This window comes from Musca domestica, unplaced genomic scaffold (genome assembly GCF_030504385.1).
Source record: "Musca domestica strain aabys unplaced genomic scaffold, Musca_domestica.polishedcontigs.V.1.1 29, whole genome shotgun sequence".
Classification (NCBI taxonomy): Eukaryota; Metazoa; Arthropoda; class Insecta; order Diptera; family Muscidae; genus Musca; species Musca domestica.
In genome coordinates, this window is record NW_026712296.1 from 10,382,001 (window position 1) to 10,405,443 (window position 23,443).

The window sequence follows — 23,443 nt, forward strand, 5'->3', positions numbered from 1 at the left end:
CCTATGTAAACCATGTTCCGCCACCGGAGATAGAACCCATTCCAAACTACAAATACTAATTTTTAGACAAATTCGTGGCAAAAATGATCAATATACCGAATATCAGGAGGTACCGTTACATAGGAACTATACGAAAACGTCGATCTATACGTACCTTGTTCCGCCACCGGCGCTAGAATCCATTTTCACCTACAAATACCCAATTTTTAGACAAATCCGTGGAAAAGTGTAGCGAAATTATCCAAAATACCGCATATAGGGAGGTACCGTTATATGGCGGCTATATTATGCTGATTATGAATGTATATATTTTATGATGTCTAGGATGAAATTTGGCATATATTGACAATAGAAATAAGCGTGTTTTTTAGATTTAACTATAGCTCTCAGATGTATTTTTAATCCGATTTATTAAATTTGTCCTCCTGGATGAAAGTTTATTAAATTTGGTGAAAATGGGTTAAGATACCCGTAAAATGTTCCCCACAACAACGATATTTGGTGCCAGCTATCAGATACAGCAGATAAATATCTTAGCTAAATTTTACAGATATCGGTTCAGATTTGGATATAGCTTCCGTATATATCTACATCCAATTTATTGGGCCTTAAATGTGTAATATCTGCTCAAATAGGATGGATTTTGATAAATATCGGCTAAGACACAAATGTAGTAGGAATCGATTCAGATGAGAATATTACTGACATACAGTGTGAGATAAAAAAAAAAAACTGAAACAATGTCAAACTCCATAATTATTACATTTTTTTAAATTTTATTGAATGAAAGCCGACTATGTCGGAAATAGCATCAGATTTTAGAATAAGTTTAGATTTGTTCGAATTGGTCCCCTTTAACACGAATTATGGCCTTCAAACGGCCAATGAAACCGGGTGTCCGACACTTTGGTATTTTTTAGTGCCAACCTTGCTTTCCAAAATACTCCAGACACAATAGTCTAACGGATTTGTATCCGGAGATTTTGGTGGGTATTGTGGGCTGAAAGTGAAGCGAGGAACCTCATTTTGTAACCATTCTTGGGTGGCGCGTGCTGAGTGCGATGGTGATGAGTCTTGTTGGAATGTCTTAGGTCTGCGGCCTTGGACATCACCATGGCCGGTGCTTAAGTTCTGTTGGCCAACGGAAGGTGCACATTTTCAGCTGACCTCTTTGGCAAGTAAACACGATCATTTTGTTGGTTTACAAACTGCTGGACAACGAATGTTTTCTCATCGGGGAGAACAAAATTCGGCAGTTCACCACTTTCGGTCAAGCGAAGCAACTGACGGTGAAAGTTCACGCACTTTTGGAATTTGGCTTTACCTCGAGCTCATTTTTCAATATTTGCCGAATGGAATATGGCGATATGTGCGTCACCATTTTTGCTGATGTTTGTTGTTTTCTTCTGTCCACTTTCTTGACGTCGGGCTACGCTACCAGTATCACGGTAACGAGCGATGGTACGAGACACAAAAGATTTATTAACATTTAAATCTCGGAGAGCTCTAACGATAGTCACTTGTGGTTTTCCAGCCAAATGTAAAGAAATCGTACTATCACGCTTGAATTCCATCACGAATAACTTTTTTCTGGAAAATTCTCACCAAAATGCTTTTGTGCGCTTGTAAACAATATAATGAGCTATCACTGGTATAATTTTAACAACTTTCAGACGAGTGGCTTCGAAATTACAGCAGTCTGAAGTTGGTTGCAGTTTTTTCATCTCCTCATGTATAAACATTTTTTTCACCCTGACACGTCAAAACTTGCATTGTTTTTTCACCTGTAATCGTCTTTTTCCTATTACTCTCTTTCCAGTGGCAAACAACGCCGAAGCAACGTTCTCTCAAAGAGCTGGGTTGTTGCGGCTTTTTCGGCGATTTCTTCGATAAACAGCACGTTGTGGACTCCCTTGGTGTCCTTGTGAAGAAAAGGCCTGGCAATCGTAGAAGCTTTTTAATTATTTTACTCATTACCATGGCCCTGTACACCTTCCAAAGAGACGAAGGACAATACCTGTACATGTACACGGTGTTTAAATTTAAATGGGGCGTTGACGTCTACAGTACTTTTAAAACAGTGAAATCATCCGCCTACGTTTTGGCCATGTTGGTGGGAGTGCCCATAATGAATAAGTCATTCAATTGGAAAGATACCGTAAGACCTATTCGACGTCACACATCTGCTTCCATTTAACGTGGTTGTTGTTATTATTTTATTTTTAGACAATTGTTTTTATTGGAGCTTGGGCACACGCCATAGCTCGGCTGTTCTATTATTTTGCCGAGACGGGTCAAATGTTTTACGTGGGCGCCATTGTGTGCAGTTTGGGTCCCATTGTTGGCCCCATGATCCGTTCAATGACCTCCAAGATTGTGCCCATATCCGAAAGGGGAAAAGTGTTTGCATTGCTGTCGGTGTGCGATAATGCGGTGCCGTTTATAAGTGGTGTGTGCTATTCCCAGGTATATCGCGCCACACTAAACGATGAAGGCAAAGGTGGTGACGGTGTATTTTTATTAACCATTGCCACCCAAATGGCAGTGTTTATTTTAATTTTGTAAGTTTTGCACAACACGCTGCGGCAACACATTGAAATGCTTTCTTCTAACAATCAAATATTTACTTCCTCTGCTACACAGATCTATACACATAATATTGGGTGATAACATATTGGATGTGCCGGAAGTTAGCGAAACCGAAGAAACAATTGTAAGGAATGCAGTCGCCATTGAATACACAAGCCACGACCAAAAAAATAATTTGGAAAGAAAGACTAGCACTTAATTTTTTCTTTTCTTTTTTTTAATGAAAGCCAACATATTTTCAGGGTTGTTATTGGAATTGTAAGAATCTGGTTTTTAAAACTTGAGCACAATAGTGTTTATTTTAACTATATAATAAGTACAAGTATTTATAAGACATTGCTGGGTCTCTTTCAATTGCTAACATCATGATGGTGCAATGCATACAAGGTAGGATAAGTATAAACTATATATAACATATGCAAATTTCTTTTAAAATCAAGTTCCACATACATTTTGAAAGATTTAAAAATGCGTAAATTTGGTATACATAAGTTTTCAATATTTTCCAAAATTTAAAAAAAAATAATCGATGGGTGGTTATTGTCTACCTTGTATGGATTATACCATTATGGACCCAATTATCTGTAAAAACAAACTATTGATTGATAATAATAAGTTTTTTCTTTTGGGAAATAATTCATTTAATGTTATCTTAGGGCTAAAATTATAGAATAAACCTCAAATTTACCTCAAGCTATACTAAAATTATCCAGAGGTTATCAGAAAAAACAACAATTTTTAATGTTGTATTTTTTAATTAATTTAGTATTATTAAATAGATGCTTAGTGTTATATTTGTTTTTACATTTGTGTACAATAATTATAAAAACAAAATTGAATAAACATTTTTTTTTGTCATTTATAAAAAAAATACAGAACAGAAAACTTAAAAAAAGAAAATAAATTACATTTTTCTATATTTATAAAAAAAAGTGGTTTTAATTTGGTTTTTAATTACATTTTTCGAGTGCCCATTATAATATGGTAAGTAGTTTGGAATACTCACAGTACATACTAAGTTTTTTATACCCTCCAAAATTAATGCCAAATTTTAGCACAACACTCTTACCTTTACAAAATGCTATAATTTGTGCTAATACCTTTTCTGGGCTCCGAGATATTCTCTTCTGGGTATATTTAACCGGCTATGCGAACTAAAGTTTTCTAAATTTAAAAGTTGTTATGTTACCGATACCTATATTGTCTATATTGGGTAAGCTTTCAAACGATACATATATTGTTTACATCGTGTAAGTGGATCCGGGTCTTGGAATTTCGAGTAAAAATTCTTGAGTCCCGGGTCCGCCCCAAACGAAAAAAACAATTTTCCGGAATCAGGGTAAAAATATCTACCTAATATTTCGCAAAAATCAAAGTGTTTATACCCTCCACCATTCTATGGAGGGTATATTAGCTTTGTCATTCCGTTTGAACTCCTCGTAATATTCATAAAGGACCTTATAAAGTATACATATGCAGGATCAGCGTAAATTCTAAGACGATCTAGCGATGTGTGTCTGTCTGTCTATTGCAGTCACGCCATCTTTCGAACGAATTGAATTTCGAACGAATTGATACAGACTGAAATTTCTAAGCCACTCTTCGCACAGCAGTTGAAATTATTCCAATGACAGTTCATTATATTGTTTACAATCGTACAAAAGCATTTTGGTGAGAATTTTCCAGAAAAAAAGTTATTCGTGATGGAATTCAAGCGTAATAGTGTGATTTCTTTATGTTTGGCTGGAAAACCTTAAGTGGCTATCGTTAGAGCTCTCCAGCATTTAAATGTGAATAAATCTTTTGTGGCTCGTACCATCGCTCGTTACCGTGATACTGGAAGCGTAGTCCAAAGTCAAGAAAGTGGACGGAAGAAAACAGCAACATCAGCAGAAATGGTTCGAAAAGTAAAGAAGCGACTTGATCGAAACCCCCGTCGTAGTGGCCGAAAAATTGCTCGTGAGCTGAACATATTGCAATATTCCATTCGGTAAATATTGAAAAATGAGCTCTGGGTAAAGCCATTGAAATTCCAAAAAGTGCAAGAACTTAAGCCGCAACAGAAAGAAAATAGACTCAAAAGAGCTAAAGAGTTGTTTCGCTTGGCTGGAAGAAGTGAACTGCCGAATTTGGTTTTCTCCGATGAGAAAACGTTCGTTGTCCAGCAGTTTGTAAACCAACAAAATGATCGTGTTTACTTGCCAAAGAGGTCAGCTGAAATGTGCACCTTCTGTTGGCCACCAGAACTCAAGAGCCGGCCATAGCAGCCGATGGTCGTTCGTGTTAATCCACCGTAGCAGAATAAATGCCGAATATTATCGCGAAAATATTCTGGAGGAGTGTTTTAAAGTCTTGGGCACGCAAACATTTTGGCCGCAGACCTTGGACATTCTAACTGGACTCAGCACGCGCCACCCAATAATGGTTACAAAATGAGGTTCCTCACTTCATTTCCAGCGCACAACGGCTACCAGAATCTTCGGATACCAATCCGTAGAACTATTGTGTCTGGAGTATTTTGGAAAGCAAGATTGGCACTAAAAAATACCAAAGTGTCGGTCACCATAAGCAAGCGCTTCGCTTGGAATGGACCAAAATAACGCTGAACAACATTCGCGTTTCACGGTTTCATTGGCCGTTTGAAGACCATAATTCGTGCCAAAGGTGATCAATTCGAACAAATCTAAACTTATTCTTAAATTGATGATATTTCAATAAAATTTAGAAAAAAAAATATGTAAAAATTATGGCGCTTGTCTTTGTTGCAGGTTTTTTTTATCTCACCCAGTATAGTGTAGCAATACAACTTTATGAATTTTGGCATTAGGATCACTGTGAATCCGATACGTTTTATATAAGAAAGCGAGATTGAATTTGAGTACTATAACGTATATGAAAAGTACCAATGGTACTGTAGAAATTTACCTGAACAATTATGGGTTAGAAAATGGCCGGCCGCCAATAAATTCACTTAATAAAAATTCCTTGTACCGCAATCGAACTATACAATACTTACCCCCGAGTGTCAAATAATAACAGCTGCTATTTTTTTACGAAAACTTTATTGAAAATGTCATTAATAACAAGCAGCACTTTCGTTCGAAAAGATTATCCAATAAACATTTTGTGATTACCAATTAATGTCTACATCCAATTGGATTGTTGATTACAATTTCATTCCGCCTGGTAAAAAGAAGCTTCTAAACGAAATGCATTGTTCTTCGTTGAAAAATGTATTATTTTTTCTTGCTCAGGGTACGTTGCTTCTCGGCGTGTTCGACAACTTTCTCATCAACATATAGACCCTTGCGACGTCTAACGCTATCCATGTAGAGTTTGGCGCGATTTGCTGAATCCGCTTTTTCGCCATAGTGTGTGAATTCTTCTTCGGTTGTGGGAACCCAGAATGGATCGATGTCAATAATCTGTAAAAGAAACGGCACGGTTACAAATGGTGAAGTCCTTAATGCGTTTTAAAATAAGATTTTTGTATTAAAGTTGAAACATGAATCGTTGGAGTGATGCCACGAATTTTGAAATGAGTTTGAGGTTTTCGGAACTTCTTGGAATAAATTTCACTGAAACATAAAGGGATTTTACCAAACCATGATTCTTGAATTAATAAAAAGCTCTCTATAAATTTCCGAAGCTCTTTAAAAAATATTGCGAAATAAATTTCAAAATAATGGGTTTCCGTTGTATATGACAAGGCTACATACAAGACATAAAAATATTTGGCCTAATAACTCGAAACTCTTTTGTACCTTTAATCTACAACACGATTACAGTCAAACCCACTTGGCATTTTCCACAACCCATACAAAAAACCTTGCAAAAAATTTGGAATAAGGACTGAATTTGTCGAAATTAAACTAAACCTTTTTCAGATGTAATTCGAAAAATTTTGATTTAATTTGTAATTTGAATCATTCCAATTGTAATTCGAATTTGTATACCCCTCTCACTCAGCCATATGGCTAGTGAGCGTATATCATTTGATACGGCCAAAACGTGCCTCATCGAAATATTATCGTAATATTATTATCAAAATTAGATCGAGATCGAAGATAGGCAATATCGGTCCACTCCAAAGAAAATAATTGACTGCACAGAAAGAGAATTTTTGCTCCATCTTTGCAACTCCAAATTTTTGTATCAGGGTCAGGCGCAGAAATGTACAATATAGGTACACTCAATCAAGTACCTCCCCCACAAGGGGTCAAAATTTTGAATAATTATAACTCTTATAAAATGTGATGTAGAAGTCCGATTGTCTTAAAATTACACAATATTAACAATATTTTAATTAGCCCAAGGTCTAGTGTGAAAATGATATATATATATATATATATATATATATATATATATATATATATATATATATATATATATATATATACATATACTCGAAAATTTACATCCGATTCGATTAAGACTTGATATTTTATTTTCTCATCGGAGAACACCAAATTCGGCAGTTCGGCTTTACTTCTTTTGAGTTTATTTTCTTTCTCTTGCGGTGTAAGTTCTTGTACTGTTTGGAATTTCAGTGGCTTTATCCCGAGCTCATTTTTTAATATCTGCCGAATGGAATATTCATAGCTCACGAGCCATTTTTCGGCCACTCTGACGTGGGTTTCGATCAAGTAGGTTTTTTACTTTTCGAACAATATCTCCTGATGTTGCTATTTTCTTCCGTCCACTTCCTTGATATATTCACATTTAAATGCTGGAGAGCTCTAACGAAAGCCACTTGAGGTTTTCCAGCCAAATATAAAGAAATCACACTATCTCGCTTGAATTCCATCACGAATAACTTTTTTTCTTGAAAAATTTCACCAAAATGCTTTTGTACGCTTGTAAACAATATAATGAGCTGTCACTGGAATAATTTTAACAGCTGTGGGGCGAGTGGCAGCACTCTGAAGTAGGTTGCCGTTTTTTTCATTTCACCCTGTATATATGGGAGCTATATCTAAATTTGAATCGATTCTCAATAATTTCAATAGGGTTCGTCCTTGGGCCAAACTAATATTGTTTGGAAAATTCAATCGGGTAATAAATGCGACCTCAATTTTGTTCAGAAAAATACATGGACAGGCGCACGGACGGACAGACGGACTGACATGCATAAATCTACTCAGAAAGTGATTCTATGAAGATTCTCAAAAGTAACTATGGGCCTATCTCGCTTCTTGCTCCATGTTACAAACAAATGCACAAAGACATAATACCCTCCCCATTATGTGGTGTAGGGTATAAAAAGGTCTGTGGGAGGAACTAGAAGTAGCAGGCCGATATTGCCCAATTTCACACCTGACCTAGGACTGATAAAAATATTAGGTTTGTGAAGTTTTCACAAAATTGGATGAATATTTCTTGTTGTATAAGATACTTTATTTTTTGTGATAATTTGGACGTTTTTTTTGTGGGGGAGGTACCATAAGGAATGGAACAATATTTCCCATTTCCGAACTCGATGTAAGTATGATAACAATATTACGATGTACCAAGTGTGGACCAAATTAGGATTATGGTGCGCAACAGCCAGACAGACGGACGGACGGATATGGGTTATGCCCATGGGGAGTATGACCTTTTGTTGTGGGAATTATATCTAGAAAAAAGGCACAATTTGGAAAGGCAAGAGTATAGGCTATAATGTAGTTTGCAGATCTTTATGCCTCATAATGGGTCCATTTAAAACTTTTTAGGGGTTATTCAAAAATATCTGGAACAAAAATACAAATTTTCATGTATTACTCTGGAACCGTTTCAAGCAAGCCCATCATATGACCACTTGTCAGAGACACAATCCCCATTCCATTATGGGGATTATAACCGACAAAATAATGGTCATAACCTCCATACCTTATGTCCGTGGGGATCATTTAGAGAAATACAGAACATTAAAAATGTACTGTTTTCCATTTCATAAATGCAATACATTTTTGTCCATGAAGGTGATGATGATTCATATCATCATTTTTAATTTATTTAAAAATCTACCAACCAAAGTTCCCTGTCATGTGACCTGGTGGTCATCTAATCTGTAGTACCATAACTAATTTCCATTGTCAAAAACGGATCAAATCAACAGCCTTTAAATGGAAGTGCTGTTACAGGGTTATTTCCTGAAAACAACAACTGCAAGGAGACGCCGCCTTTAAATACAAATTTGCCTTGGTGCGATACTCGAAAAAACAGCAGGTTGCCAGTACTTTGAGTGTTAAAAGGCACAAATCTTTTCGAAGGACTTTGAAGGAAGTAGTAAAAGAATTCCAACAACAAAAAACCTGAGTGTTCGTAGAAGTTCAAACATAATATATTTCATATTTGTGAATTGTGTTTTTGGATGTTATCCTTGTTATGTTCTTTGTTTCGGAACGGGTCACAGCAAGTGGTAGACACACAAAAAGGATTTGGCAATTTCTGAAGTGTCTGTACACTTCAAAAGTGCATCTCCATTGTTCAAGAATCATTCATGGGATTGTCGTACGTGATCCTAACAATATATGTAAGTTGAAGGTGATTCTCGTTGCTGTCATGTGTAACAGACTGCCTTACCAACCAAGGATAACAGCAGGACATAAGAGGAGTAACAATCGAGTCAGCGCCAGCACACGGTATCAGAAAATCCAATGTGTGAATATGTGTAATCTAACGTTTTTTTTATGAGAATTTAACGTGAGTTGCAGCTGATAAATTACCAAAAAAAAAAAAAAAATATCAACACAAAAAATGTCGAAAATATTTCCAATCCATCACAGAGATTTTTCTTTGGGCTCTTTTCCGAGTTGATGGATGAATGTAACATTAAACTTCGTTTCGGACAGAAAGTCTCAAAAGGTGGAAAATTCTACCAAAATGTCACTACATAGGGTGAGATGAAAAAACTGCAACCAACTTCAGACTCTTTTTCTAATCTCTCATTTCTCATTTCTAAGCCACTCGTCCGACAGCTGTTAATAATATTCCAGTGACAGCTCATTATATTGTTTAGTTTTGTTTAGTAAAAATGGTTCGTGAGCTGAACGAAAAATGGTTCGTGAGCTGAACATATCGCAATATTCCATGCGGCAGATATTAAAAAATGAGCTCAGGTTAAAGCCAAAGTGCAAGAACTTACACCGCTAGAGAAAGAAAATAAACTCAAAAGAGGTAAAGCCGAACTGCCGAATTTGGAGTTCTCCGATGAGAAAATAGCCGTTGTCCAGCAGTTTGTAAACAAACAAAATGATCGTGTTCACTTGCCAAAGAGGTCAGCTGAAAATGTGCACCTTCGGTTTGCCACCAGAACTCAAGCGTGGGCAGCCATAAAAGCCGATGGTCGCTCTCCGCTCGTATTAATCGACCGTGACTTCAGAATAAATGCCGAATATTATCGCGAAAATATTCTGGAGGGTGTATAAAAGCCTTGGGCACTCAAAACTTTTGGCCGCAGACCTTGGAGATTCCAACAGAACTCAGTACCATCGCACTCAGCACGCGCCACCCAAGAATGGTTACTGGTTAATGGTTACAATATGGCTCCTCGGCCATAATTGGTGCCAAAGGTGACCAATTCGAACGAATCTAAACTTATTCTAAAATTTGATGATATTTACGACATTTTTTGCTTCCATTCATAAAATAAAAAACTAAAAATTATTGCGTTTGACTTTGTTGCAGTTTTTTATCTCACCCTGTAAATCTGGAAAATATTAAAAGGAAAATGCTAAAAGTTATATGTCTTCGATTTGTCTCTTAATTTTATACGTTTCTTATCTGAGTCGAAATCTCCCATGATACTTCATTATTTGGGGAAAGAACCCGAAAAAGAGACAATAAAAATCTGTTAACTTAAACAAAAACCACCATATCTCGCCGAAATGAGTGTGTGTCCATCCTTCTGTCCAGGTTAAGTTCTATATGCAAACTTTCAAATCTATATATTAAATGTTGTGAAATATTTCGCAAAAATTTGGGGTCCCTTTTCATGTGGTCAGTTTGGTCTGAGAACCCAAAATTCCTACAAGCAGAGTATAATTAAGTTCCAGTTAAAATGTAAGAAAATTTACAAAGTGTTCGGGAAAAATTTTAAATTTTGCAATTTTTTTTACAAACCGAAATTTATAATATTTATTCGTTCAAAGTAGCACAATGAAATTTTGATTTAAAAAATTTCTTTTTTTGACACCTTCTTAATAATTAAGTATTAAATAAGATATTGACTTAGAATCGGAAGTGTTATTTTAGCAATGTAAAATCGTTAACACACATTTAAATAAAAATATCCAATGTTAGTTTCTTAAAAAAATTATTAAACCTAGATATATGCTTAAAACGAAATTTTATGTAACCAATTTCAAAAAAGGCCGAGGAAAAATTAAAAAAAAAACACCATTGGGTAAAAAAATATAAATAAAAGAATCTGAATTCAAACGTGTTCCACTTTGAACAACAGTTACAGTAAGATCGTTTGGATGATACTGTTAAAATTTTCAAAAAAATCCATAAAATGGGTGAACCCGTTATATGGGGGCCATACCAAAACGAGAACCTATATAGTCAATTTTATACTTCAGGGATTGTCATCCACCAAATCTTCTTAAATACTAAATTTTGAAAGAGTTTCGTGGGTAAATGTAACTAGGATTATCAAAACACCAAATATCTGTGGGTATAGGTACATGTGCGGTATAGAAAAACGTGGACCTAAATATTCAATGTTACAATGTCAACATTTTCAAAGAAAATTATTTTCTGCACAGAAAGAGGAAGCATAATCCGATGCTCTAACTTTGCAAATCTCAATATTTGTATCAGTGCTAGGTCATGTGTGCAAAATGGGCAAGATCGGTCCACTCCATCAAGTACTTCCCCCACAAAGGGTCAACATTTTGAATAATTATAACCCTTATAAAATGTGATGTAAGTTTCCGATGGTCTTCAAATTACTCATCACAATATTTTTTATTAAACCAAGGTCTGATGTTGAAAATGCAATATATCGGTCTATTCCTTCTGGTACCTCCACGACAAAAGTGTCAAAATTTTGAATATCCATGAAGCTCATAAAACGCAACATTTACATTCGGTTCCATTCAGCCTTGGGACATCTTAATTTAGAATACCCATGAAGCTCATAAAGCACGACATAAATATCCGATTTTTTCAGACTTGGTACGTCTCAATATATCCATCAATACAAAATCTGTTATAAAGATGGTAGAGGTCGGACCATTTCTTCTGGTACCTCCCCCATATAAGGTTCAAGATTTTTGAAAAACAAAACGCGCAAAACGAAATATGCATTCAACTCTCTTCAAATTTCACTCATCTAAATATTTTTGCTAAAGCAAGATCTGTTGTTGGTATACAGGGTGAGATGAAAAATTTGCAACCAAATTAATCGACCGTGGCATCAGAATAAATGCCGAATATTATCTCGAAAATATTCTGGAGAGTATATTAAAGCCTTAGGCTCAGCACCATCGCACTCAGCACGCGCCACTCGAGAATGGCTACAAAATGAGGTTCCTCGCTTCATTCCCAGCGCCACCAAAATCTCCGGATATCAACCCGTTGCACTATTGTGTCTGGAGTATTTTGGAAAGCAAGATTGGCAATATAAAATATCAAAGTGTCGATCACCTCAAGCAAGCAGGCCAAAATTCCGGAGAAAAACATTCGATAAGCGTGTGATGGTTTCATTGGCCGTTTGAAGGAAATAATTCGTGCAAAGGTGCCAAATTCGAACACTTATCTTAATTTATTCTAAAATTTGATGCTATTTCCGACATTTTTTTGCTTTCATTCACCAAAATTAAAAAAAAAAAAAACAAGTAAGCAAAGGCTACAGTCGAGCGGGGTCGACCGTTGAATACCCTACAACACCATAATAAATGATACAGTTTATATAGGCGAGATACTCGAAAAAATTCCACAAGATATTGTGACAAATAATAAAAGAAAACCATCAGGCTTCGTTCTCTAATTTTCGAATAATAGCAACATAAACTAATTTTCTCATTTCCAATTTATTGGTAGATGTTGCACGTAAATGGTCTTCCTAGATCTGGAACCAATATTTCCCAAAGACCTATAATCTCTCAGAAGTGGCAAAAGATTAACATTTATTATTGGTTTAAAACGCATCTATATGAGATACAGACATTTGACTATATTCTTCAACGAAATCAGCCTTAACGAAATAGTCAGAAGTGCGTCTTTCCTGTATTTGTGAATTCTCCAAAAAGTCACTGGAATGGATATTTTCGTATTTTGTCTACAAAAGTTGGCAAACTATTTCACACATTGAATATTTTTGGATGGCCATCCAAAACTATTTGGCTTTTGCAATGTCCGGTAACCTCCATTCAAATGCGCGTGAGGATCGGACGATAATTACGACTTGCTGACAATTTTGCAGTTTTTTTTGTCCATTTCAACCCCTAAATATATGGCGATTATCTCCAAAAAGAGTAGGCTTCTATTCTGACCCTCATCTTATCCCCATGCTAAATTTCATAAGGATCGGGCCATAAATGCGATCTGTATATGATATCCTGATATCCTAACTACTTAGTTTTGTTAGCTGTAGAAATATTACCAAATGTTTAATTCAAAATGAAAATATGCCAAAAATATGACAAAATTGAAAAAATATGAGAAAATATTACAAAATCAATATTTTCATCTTTAGACAGATATTTTTATGCCATTTTTAGACGTTTTTTCTTTCCTGTCAAGAGGCCATTTTGAATTAATGAGAACTGTCGAAATCAGTTCAGCCGTTCTCGACATATAAAAGATCTTTCAAGCATATCTTCTTGGATAGACATATATATCGCACATATTTTGCTATATATCCGATTTGATGGATGTTAACATCAATGTAAAGATCAGAAGTAACCTTGTCATGGCTTTCAGATTTCGCCGGGATTTAAAATATTCGCGGTTTAATGAAAAATTTTGAATTTTTTCAACACAAAATATATGGTCTATTTTACCCGCTAAATATTAGCCGATGACCACCCAAATTGGTAGGCTTCTTCCCCGCCCTAAACTCTAGCTACATGCGAAATTCCGCGTCGATTTGTCTATAATTGCGATCTGTATAGCTACTGCAAAATCCGACATTTTTCAGTATTTGGTCCGTTTCAACCCCTAAACATTTGGCGATCATCTCCAATTCTGTTCTGCTTCTATTCTGACCCTAACCCCACCTTCGTGCAAAATTTCGTAAGGATCGGGCCATAATTGCGACCTGTAGCGTGATTACAAATTAACATGGACAGACGGACAGACGGACGGACGGACATACATAGCTAGATCGACTCAGCTCGGCGAGCTAGGAAGATCCATATGTACTTTCCTATATGGGAAACCAATATTTCGAGGTGTTACATAAATTCTGGCCCAATCAAACTTATAATACCCCCAACACATAGTGTTGTAGGGTATAAAAATAAATGTAAAAATTATGGCGTTTGACTTTGTTGCAGTTTTTTTTTTTCATCCCACCCTGTATTTAACCTGTTGTCGTAGAAAAATGGTCCAATCATGTTTCTGGTCCAAAAGTCGCACTAAACAGTGACTCGTTTTGGATGCATTAACTTTTCAATGTATGTGTGCGAATTTTCTGTGCTCCAGATGTGACAATTAAGCTTCTTAAGATACGGAGCAGATGGTGCTTCTGCTCCTTCAAAATCCGTTCGCAATATTTGCACATATTCTGCAACATTACCATTAATTTCAAAGTAATGTCGCAATATTTCCCAGCGTTCTTCAAGCAAAAGGATGAAACTAATTATCTTTCAAATGATACATGAGCTTAGTGTTACCATTAACTAAATAAGCACTGGTTGAAAAAATAACGTTAGATTGTGAACTCCATAATAGATAATAGACTTTCAAAATTCCGATACAGGTGTCTTCAATTTTGAGCGCTCTTTCGTAATATCCTGGGAATTTCCTGTAACTATTTTTTGGTGCTGGTCAGTGTAATTTTAGTTCTAAAGCGTTGTCTCTAAATTTAATATGCCCTGCTGCCTAGGATTTAACAATCACATTTTTACTCAACTCGGTTTTCTAATCCTTATTAAAGGATTTCAATGTTACTCTGGTGGAGATTTTATATAGATTGTTTGGCTGATATTCCTTGAGATACATTCATGGACTATGGACAATATATTGAAATGAGAAAATACAGAAGCTATCAAAAAGGTCCGTTTCCATTTATATTTTCCACAAAATATATATTTCAATTGATTACATCTCTCTTTGTTTGATTGGGCACGTTCGTCTACGGGGTGAAATGTTCAAAAACAAAAATCATATTTTGACATTTCACATGAAGGTTTGAAATTCGTGATAAAACACGCACCATGTCCTCTTGATAAGTGTGCTTCATCGATGATTGAGGTAGATGGACAATAGATTTGTCCGTTGGGTTGTTGGTTTTCAGTTTCAGTTTATTCTCATTCTCCTACATACTCCTTTTCATTAATTGATTGAGAAGAAAGACCTAGAAGGACTAAAAAAAAACGGGTGATTTTGTACGATATGACAATATTAATATCTTCAAAACCCATTGTTTTCTTGAGTTCGGTTTGGTTTGGTTCGGTTTTGTTTTCTTATTTTATTGTTTTGAATTCAAAACAAGACTGAAGTAGCATTTGACGAGAACTCTCCTTGTGGGTTTTTGCTCTTTTGTTCGGTACGTATACCTTTTTGGAACACATATTACGGAATTTTAGCAGCACGATGCCAATCAGAAGAACAACAAATTTATTTGCGCTTCAACGAAACGGTTTCCGAACACACTTCACAAAACACAAGTGTTGAGGATATTCCATTTCATGCCTTTCACAGTGAAATCTATTCATGCGTTGGCTTTTTTTTTTGTTTAAGAATCCATAAAATTTTGCACGTACGCGTTGAAAAGGGTGTAACGGCATTCGTGTGACATGAACTCCATTTGGAGGTGTTGACAAATAATGAGAATCATAACTAAGAACAGTTCATTATTAAAATGAATCGCACAAAATCCTTGTAGAAAAATCCTGGTACAAAAATTCAGGGTTTTTTGAAATATCGTATATAGGGTGATGTTGGTGGGAAGGAGGACGATAACGCGGTTTTTTTTGGAAATTCGTAAAATAATCGTTCATTTTTAATACAAAATGAATAAAAAAGCTGTAAGTTCGGCCGGGCCGAACTTTGAATAACCTCCAACATTTGGAACGAATTTGGCAATTTTCAAAAAAATAAAATCCGTTAAAATCTTAAAAATACCGAATGTAGCCGTTATATTAGGGTCTATGCGACGATGTGGACCTGCATGGGCAAGTTTTGTCCTAAGTTATTAAAATATTCTAATGCGAACTTCAAAAAAAAAGTTAAAAAGCAGTAAGTTCGGCCGGGCCGAACTTGGAATACCCTCCACCATTTGAAACGAATTTGGAAATTTAAAAAAATATAATCCTTAAAAAACTCTGTTAAATTTTAAAAATACCGAATATTGCCGTTATATTGGGGTCTATACGACGTGGACCTACATAGGCATTGTTTGCCATTAACCATTACCATATTCAAATTCGAAACTTGAAATAAACGGTGAATAATGTGGCTAAAATCATCAAAATATCGTATATAGGGAGGTACCATTATATCGGAGCTGTGCGAAGACCTGAACCAGCATAGACAATTTTCTGTCACAGGCTGTAGCATCCATTACTAAAGTCAAATACGAAATCTCAAACAATTTCAGTGGGTATTGTACCTAAACTCGTCAAAATATCGAATATAGGGAGGTACTGATATATGGGGCCTATACGAAGACCTGGACCTCCATAGACATTTTTCTGTCAGAGACTGTAGTTCCTATTACGAACTCTAAATACGTAATTTGAAAAACTTCCGGTGAATAATGGCGCCAAAATCATCAAAATACCGAATTTTGGGAGGTACCGTTATATGGGAGCTATACGAAGACGTGGACCTGCACAGACAATTTTCTGTCATAGGCTGTAGTATTCATTACGAATCTCATACACAAAATTTGAAACAATTTCGGTGAATAATGTCGCTAAAATCATCAAAATACCGAATATAGGGAGATACCGTTATATGGGGGCTATAGACGTAGACCTGCCCAGATAATTTTCTGTCATAGGCTGTAGTATCCATTTCGAACTTCAAATACCAAAGTTGAAACAATTCCGGTGAATAATGTCGCTAAAATCATCAAAATACCGAATATCGGGAGGTACCGTTATATGGGGGCTATATGAAAACGTGGACCTACATGGTCCATTTACAAACTTAACCTGCCTACTGGAAAAATAAACAGGTGTGCAAAATTTTAGCCTTCAATCTCAATTCGTTCGAAAGATAGCGTGATTACAACAGACAGACGGACAGACAGACAGACAGACGGACATGGCAAAATCGACTTAGAATTTTACGCTGATCAAGAATATATATACTTTGTTGGGTCTGACATGAGTATTTCGAGGAGTTACAAACGGAATGACAAAGTTAATATACCCTCCATAGTATGGTGGAGGGTATAAAAAAACAGTGGATAATATAGCTAAAATCATCAAAATACCGAATTTCGTGAGGTACATGGACCTACATGGCCCATTTTCAATACCAATAAATGAGTAAAATGTTATTAACCTACTTCATTTCGTTCGGAAGCTGGAGTGATTTCCACAGACAATAGATGGACGGGCATCGCTAAAACTACATAGAATTTTATGCTGATCAAGAATAAATTAGACAGATACATAAATGGATTATACAAACCCATGATTCTTAAATTAAAAAAAAAGCTCTCTATAAATTTCCGAAGCTCTTTAGGAAATTATGCGAAATAAATTTCAAAATATTGCGGTCCCTTTGTAAAGATACCCTCAAATTTACGTTATGATTGTTCAATTTGTGAGTGGGTCAATATTTTCTGTCTGATATAATAAGCCATATAATATGCTGTACATGCCACGCTGAATAAGATATGTGATAATTTTTGTAAAATGTTGAAATATGCGTGAGGTAACATAGGTATACATAGCGGACTGGAGTAATAACATTATAAATATTTATATAGAATCAATATTAGTGTGTGTAAAATTTAAAGAGAATCTAATATTTATTTCGATTTTTTTTGCGAATAAATGATAATAAAAGGTTGAACTTTTGTGAGGGAGCTACCAGAAGGGGTGAACCGATAGATATTCACATTCTGATATTCACATCAGATCTCTGGTTGAGAGAGATATTTATATATACTAAGTTTGACAAGTCTGAAAAAATATTGAAAATTGTGAACCTTTGCGAGGTGGGCCGATATCTGTCACTTCATACCAAATATTGTGTAAGTAGAAATATTGAAAACTTTGAAATTTAGAACGAATCAGGTACTTATTTTGCATTTTATGAACTTTTATTTAAAATATCAAATTTTAAACAATATCGTGAAAATATGTTACTACATTTATTGAAAAAGCAAATATCCCTGATATAGTATTATGTATCATTATGATTCTTAGTTGTTAATTTTCGCTGAAAAATGTGGCATCTTGCTTCCATTTTGACCTAACTGCCTTAAAATTAAAGACGCAGCCGAATTCGATCGTGGAAGCCCACATCATTTCCATTGTTGTAGTATATTCGTAGTATGTACTGGCGGAATTGGCATGTCGTCTCGTTTTTACAAAACAAAACAATATTTCCCTTACATGCAAACTCCATCCAATACCAACACTTATCGGACATATCCAATGGCGCGTTCAAAATATTTTCCTTCCATAATTTTCCAGAAATATTTTAGATGGATTCAGATTCCCACAATACTGTTTTTACTTTACGGCTAATGTCGACAAAGCTTTAACCAACTTATTTCTACTAAGCTTTTTGCAAAGAAATTGCAAAATTGTTATAGCTCAGTACCAAAAAAACGTTTATGACCAAATCAGGCCATAACTATCACATGTCAATGGGTATAATTTTATAAAAAAAAATTTGGACAAATCCGTGGAAAAATGTGGGAAAATCATCAAAATACCGAATATCGGGAGGTACCGTTATATGGGGGCAATACCAAACAAGTAAGCAAAGGCTACAGTCGAGCGGGGCCGACCGTTGAATACCCTACAACACTATAATAAATGATACAGTTTATATAGGCGAGATACTCGAAAGAATTCCACAAGATATTGTGACAAATAATAAAAGAAAACCATCGGGTTTCGTTCTCTAATTTTCGAATAATAGCAACTTAAACTATTTTGCTCATTTCCAATTTATTGGTAGATGTTGCACGGAAATGGTCTTCCTAGATCTGGAACCAATATTTCCCAAAGACCTATAATCTCTCAGAAGTGGCAAAAGATTAACATTTATTATTGGTTTTTGACTCAAACGCATCTATATGAGATACAGACATTTGACTACATTCTTCAACGAAATCAGCCTTAACGAAATAGTCAGAAGTGCGTCTTTCCTGTATTTGTGAATTCTCCAAAAAGTCACTGGAATGGATATTTTCGTATTTTGTCTACAAAAGTTGGCAAACTATTTCACACATTGAATATTTTTGGATGGCCATCCAAAACTATTTGGCTTTTGCAATGTCCGGTAACCTCCATTCAAATGCGCGTGAGGATCGGGCGATAATTACGACTTGCTGACAATTTTGCAGTTTTTTTGTCCATTTCAACCCCTAAATATATGGCGATTATCTCCAAATGCCATAAATGCGATCTGTATATGATATCCTGATATCCTAACTACTTAGTTTTGTTAGCTGTAGAAATATTACCAAATGTTTAATTCAAAATGAAAATATGCCAAAAATATGACAAAATTGAAAAAATATGAGAAAATATTACAAAATCAATATTTTCATCTTTAGAGAGATATTTTTATGCAATTTTTTAGACGTTTTTTCTTTCCTGCCAAGAGGCCATTTTGAATTAATGAGAACTGTCGAAATCAGTTCAGCCGTTCTCGACACATAAGAGATCTTTCAAGCATATCTTCTTTGATAGACATATATATCGCACATATTTTGCTATATATCCGATTTGATGGATGTTAACATCAATGTAAAGATCAGAAGTAACCTTTGGCTTTGTGATTTCGCCGGGATTTAAAATGTTCGCGGTTTAATGAAAAATTTTGAATTTTTTCAACACAAGAGTTATGGTCTATTTTACCCGCTAAATATTATCCGATCCGAACCACCCAAATTGGTAGGCTTCTTCCCCGCCCTTAACTCTAGCTACATGCGAAATTCCGCGTCGATTGGTTTATAATTGCGACCTGTATAGCTACTGCAAAACCCGACATTTTTTCAGTATTTGGTCCATTTCAACCCCTAAAAATTTGGCGATCATCTCCAAAAGAAATAGGCTTCTATTCTGACCCTAACCCTACCTTCGTGCAAAATTTCGTAAGGATCGGACAGACGGACATACATAGCTAGATCGACTCAGCTCAGCGAGCTAGGAAGATCCATATATACTCTCCTATATGGGAAACCAATATTTCGAGGTGTTACATAAATTCTGGCCCAATCAAACTTATAATACCCCCAACACATATTGTTGTAGGGTATAAAAACTTGGACCTATACATACAATGTGCGTGTTGAGTGCGATGGTGCTGAGTCCTGTTGGAATGTCCAAGGTCTGCGGCCAAAATGTTTGCGTGCCCAAGGCTTTAATACATCCTCCAGAATATTTTCGAGATAATATTGGGCATTTATTCTGATGCTACGGCCGATTAATACGAGCGGAGAGCGACCATCGGCTGATATGGCGGTCCCAACCATCACCATGGGCGGCGCTTTAGTTCTGCTCGCCAACCGAAGGTGCACATTTTCAGCTGACCTCTTTGGCAAGTAAACACGATCATTTTGTTTGTTCACAAACTGCAGGACAACGAATATTTTCTCATCGGAGAACACCAAATTCAGCAGTTCAGTACTTTCGGTCAAGCGAAGCAACTCTTTAGCTCTTTTGAGTCTATTTTCTTTGCGTTGCGGTGTAAGTTCTTGCACTTTTTGGAATTTCAATGGTCAATGCCGAATGGAATAATGCGATATGTTCAGCTCACGAGCCATTTTTCGGCCACTGCGACGCGGGTTTCGATCAAGTCGCTTCTTTACTTTTCGAACCATTTCTGCGGATATTGCTGTTTTCTTCTGTCCACTTCCTTGATGTGGGGATACAGAAAAGACTTATTCACATTTAAATGCTGGAGTGCTCTAACGATAGCCACTTGTTTTTTTCAGCCAAATATAAGGAAATAACACTATCACGCTTACCAGAAGGGGTAGGCCGATAGATTCCATATTTACATCAGATATCGGGTTTAGAGAGGTATTTATAAATAATAAGTGGACCAATGGGATATATTCACACTGTATCTTTTTTTAATAAATATATTGAGTTGTGTGAAATTTGATGAAAATTGGCTCTTTCGCATTTCCTGAGAGGTATTATTATATAATTCAAAATGTTGAGACGTAATGGGGGGGGGGGGGGGGGGTGACATTAGGAGTGGTCCGATATAATTTATCTTCATACCAGATCTTGTGGTGGTAAAAATGTTGGGATGCCCGAAACTTGAGTCCAATCGATTATTGTACATTTTACAAGAGTTATAATTATTTAAAATGCTAACCCATCGTGGGGTAGGTACTTGATGGAGTAGGCCGATATTTTCCATTCCCATTTCCGCACCTGACCTAGCGCTGGTAAAAATATTGAGATTTGCAAAATTGGAACAAAATTGGGCACCCCTTTCATGTTATTTTATACGCAAATGTTTACCTTTGGTGTGGGAGGTACCAGAAGCAGCAGACCGTTATTGCACATTTCCGAACTCGATCAAAGTTTGAAAATAATACTACGATGTATCATGTTTCGACAAAATCGGATACTCCCTTCGAAACCTAGCGTCTAAAACTTTTATTTCGATGAGGTTCGTTTTGGCCGTATCAAATGAAATATACCCTCTCTTTAGCCATATGGCTGAGGGTATAGAAATGTTAAGAGCGTCCAGACCCAACTTTTCATATCCTGTACCCGTTATATGTGCGCTATATCAAAATGTGAACCTACATAGAAAATATCTGCTAAGGATATAATTAAATAATTCTAGGGAAAATTGAGGATGAAATATAGCAAAATACTGTTAAATGGTGCTATTGGAAAACGAGAACAAATATAGACAATATATTGTGGCACAGGAAGTAGAAGTCGTTTTAAATTTTAAATAATATCGTGAAAATATGTTACGAAATTTATTAAAACGCAAATATCCGAAGGTACCAACATGTGGAGTCTAACGGGAAACGTTGTCCTATAATTAAAATACCGAATATCGAGAGGAACCGTTATATGAGGGCTATAGGAAAACGTGGACTAATGTGTTACAATAGGGACTATCCTACAAACAGTGTAAACTATTATGCCAAATTTCAAAGTTCTACATCACATAATATGGCGGTATCTTGACAAATATACAGGGAAACCTCCAAACAGTGGACAGCGACGGTCAACCAAAAATTTGTCCATTGTAAGGACAAATTATAACAAAATGTAATAAAAGGAGATTGGCGGACACATTCTTACAGTGGACAAATTTCGGCCGACCGTTACTGTCCACAGTTGGTAGGTTTCACTGTATCCGACGAACATTTTGAAATGTTACAAATGAAATGACAAATTTGATATACCCTCCTTTCCACGATTATGTCGATATTTATGTCGATAATATTGATAACATTTTATGACGAATAGATCACGATATAACAATTATCGTGACAAGAGATTTCAATTCACAATTTTATCACACATTTACGGAGTCCCCCTATATAAAAATCTACACAAACAAAATACCCGATGACACCAGAATGTCTGCCATTTATCAGGAGGCGAAATATGGGGAATACAGAATAAAACTAAGAAAAGTAAAAAAAAAATCAGCCCTATTAACAACAGCAAAAGGCACCAAGCAAATGAGGGGCAACAGCAAATTCACAATTCACTGGAACATTCGAACAAAGCCACGTTTCTTCATTCACAGTTGACGATGCCATACTTCGAACTTTGTATCGTCATATTTATGTTACTGCGCAATTTGTGGTAAATCCTTTACTTTGGATTCTGCTTCCACTACCCCTATCGCTGCCACTATCGCCATAGCCATCGTCGTCGTCGTCATCCGACCAGCTGCCAGATGAATTTCTTGAAATCTTATTGCTCTCCTTTTGTCATGTCTACAGTAACAGTGTTTTATGGACGATTTCAAATCACGAAGACCTTCTCGAAGTATTCCTTGTTCATTGAGTTCGGAGGAAATCGTGTCCCAGTGCACTTTGCGCAAAACACATATCGCGCAGTTCAAAATAAAAACACAAACAAACAAAAAAGGGCAGAGGAGATCGTTATCATCCTTGGCTTGTTTACACGCGCATAAAACACAACAATCACTGCCACATGAACATACCATTCAACCAGCCGATGAAGCAAAGGCATTGAGCTGCCTCCAACGCAGGAACACACTACGACTACTACTACCTGCAAACTAACAAACATTGCCTAAGCATGCACAGACGTTGGCACATCAGATGGTGGCACTTACTGGCTGTGGAATCGCAGCTACCTTGCATCATCATTTTCGACATCATCATCGTCATCGCCACCATCAGGATCTGTTGGCAATATCATTAACTTGTTGGAGTTGTTGCAGTTCGCGGCATCGGAATCATGCGGTTTTGGGGATGCGTACAAATGAGCTCTAAAGTTTTACACCTTTTGAAAGGCAAGGTTGCTTTTTTTTGGGTTAGCGG

At 36.1% G+C, this 23,443-nt stretch overlaps 2 protein-coding genes across 3 annotated transcripts in view; one reads left to right on the forward strand and one right to left on the reverse strand.

The window, feature by feature from the left end:
* Nucleotides 1-2,806, forward strand: part of LOC101898634 (proton-coupled folate transporter) — a 30,681-nt gene extending 27,875 nt beyond the window's left edge. For both annotated transcript variants that reach the window (XM_059124500.1, XM_059124499.1), the window contains exons 3-5: nt 1,820-2,158; nt 2,227-2,561; nt 2,644-2,806. In XM_059124500.1, coding sequence (XP_058980483.1) covers nt 1,820-2,158; nt 2,227-2,561; nt 2,644-2,788 — 819 coding nt within the window. In that variant the 3' untranslated portion in view covers nt 2,789-2,806. The remainder of the gene's footprint in view (nt 1-1,819; nt 2,159-2,226; nt 2,562-2,643) is intronic.
* A 2,828-nt stretch (nt 2,807-5,634) lies between these two features.
* Nucleotides 5,635-23,443, reverse strand: part of LOC101892759 (elongation factor-like GTPase 1) — a 432,356-nt gene continuing 414,547 nt past the window's right edge. Inside the window, exon 6 of the mRNA XM_059124407.1 lies at nt 5,635-6,014. Coding sequence (XP_058980390.1) covers nt 5,826-6,014 — 189 coding nt within the window. The 3' untranslated portion in view covers nt 5,635-5,825. The remainder of the gene's footprint in view (nt 6,015-23,443) is intronic.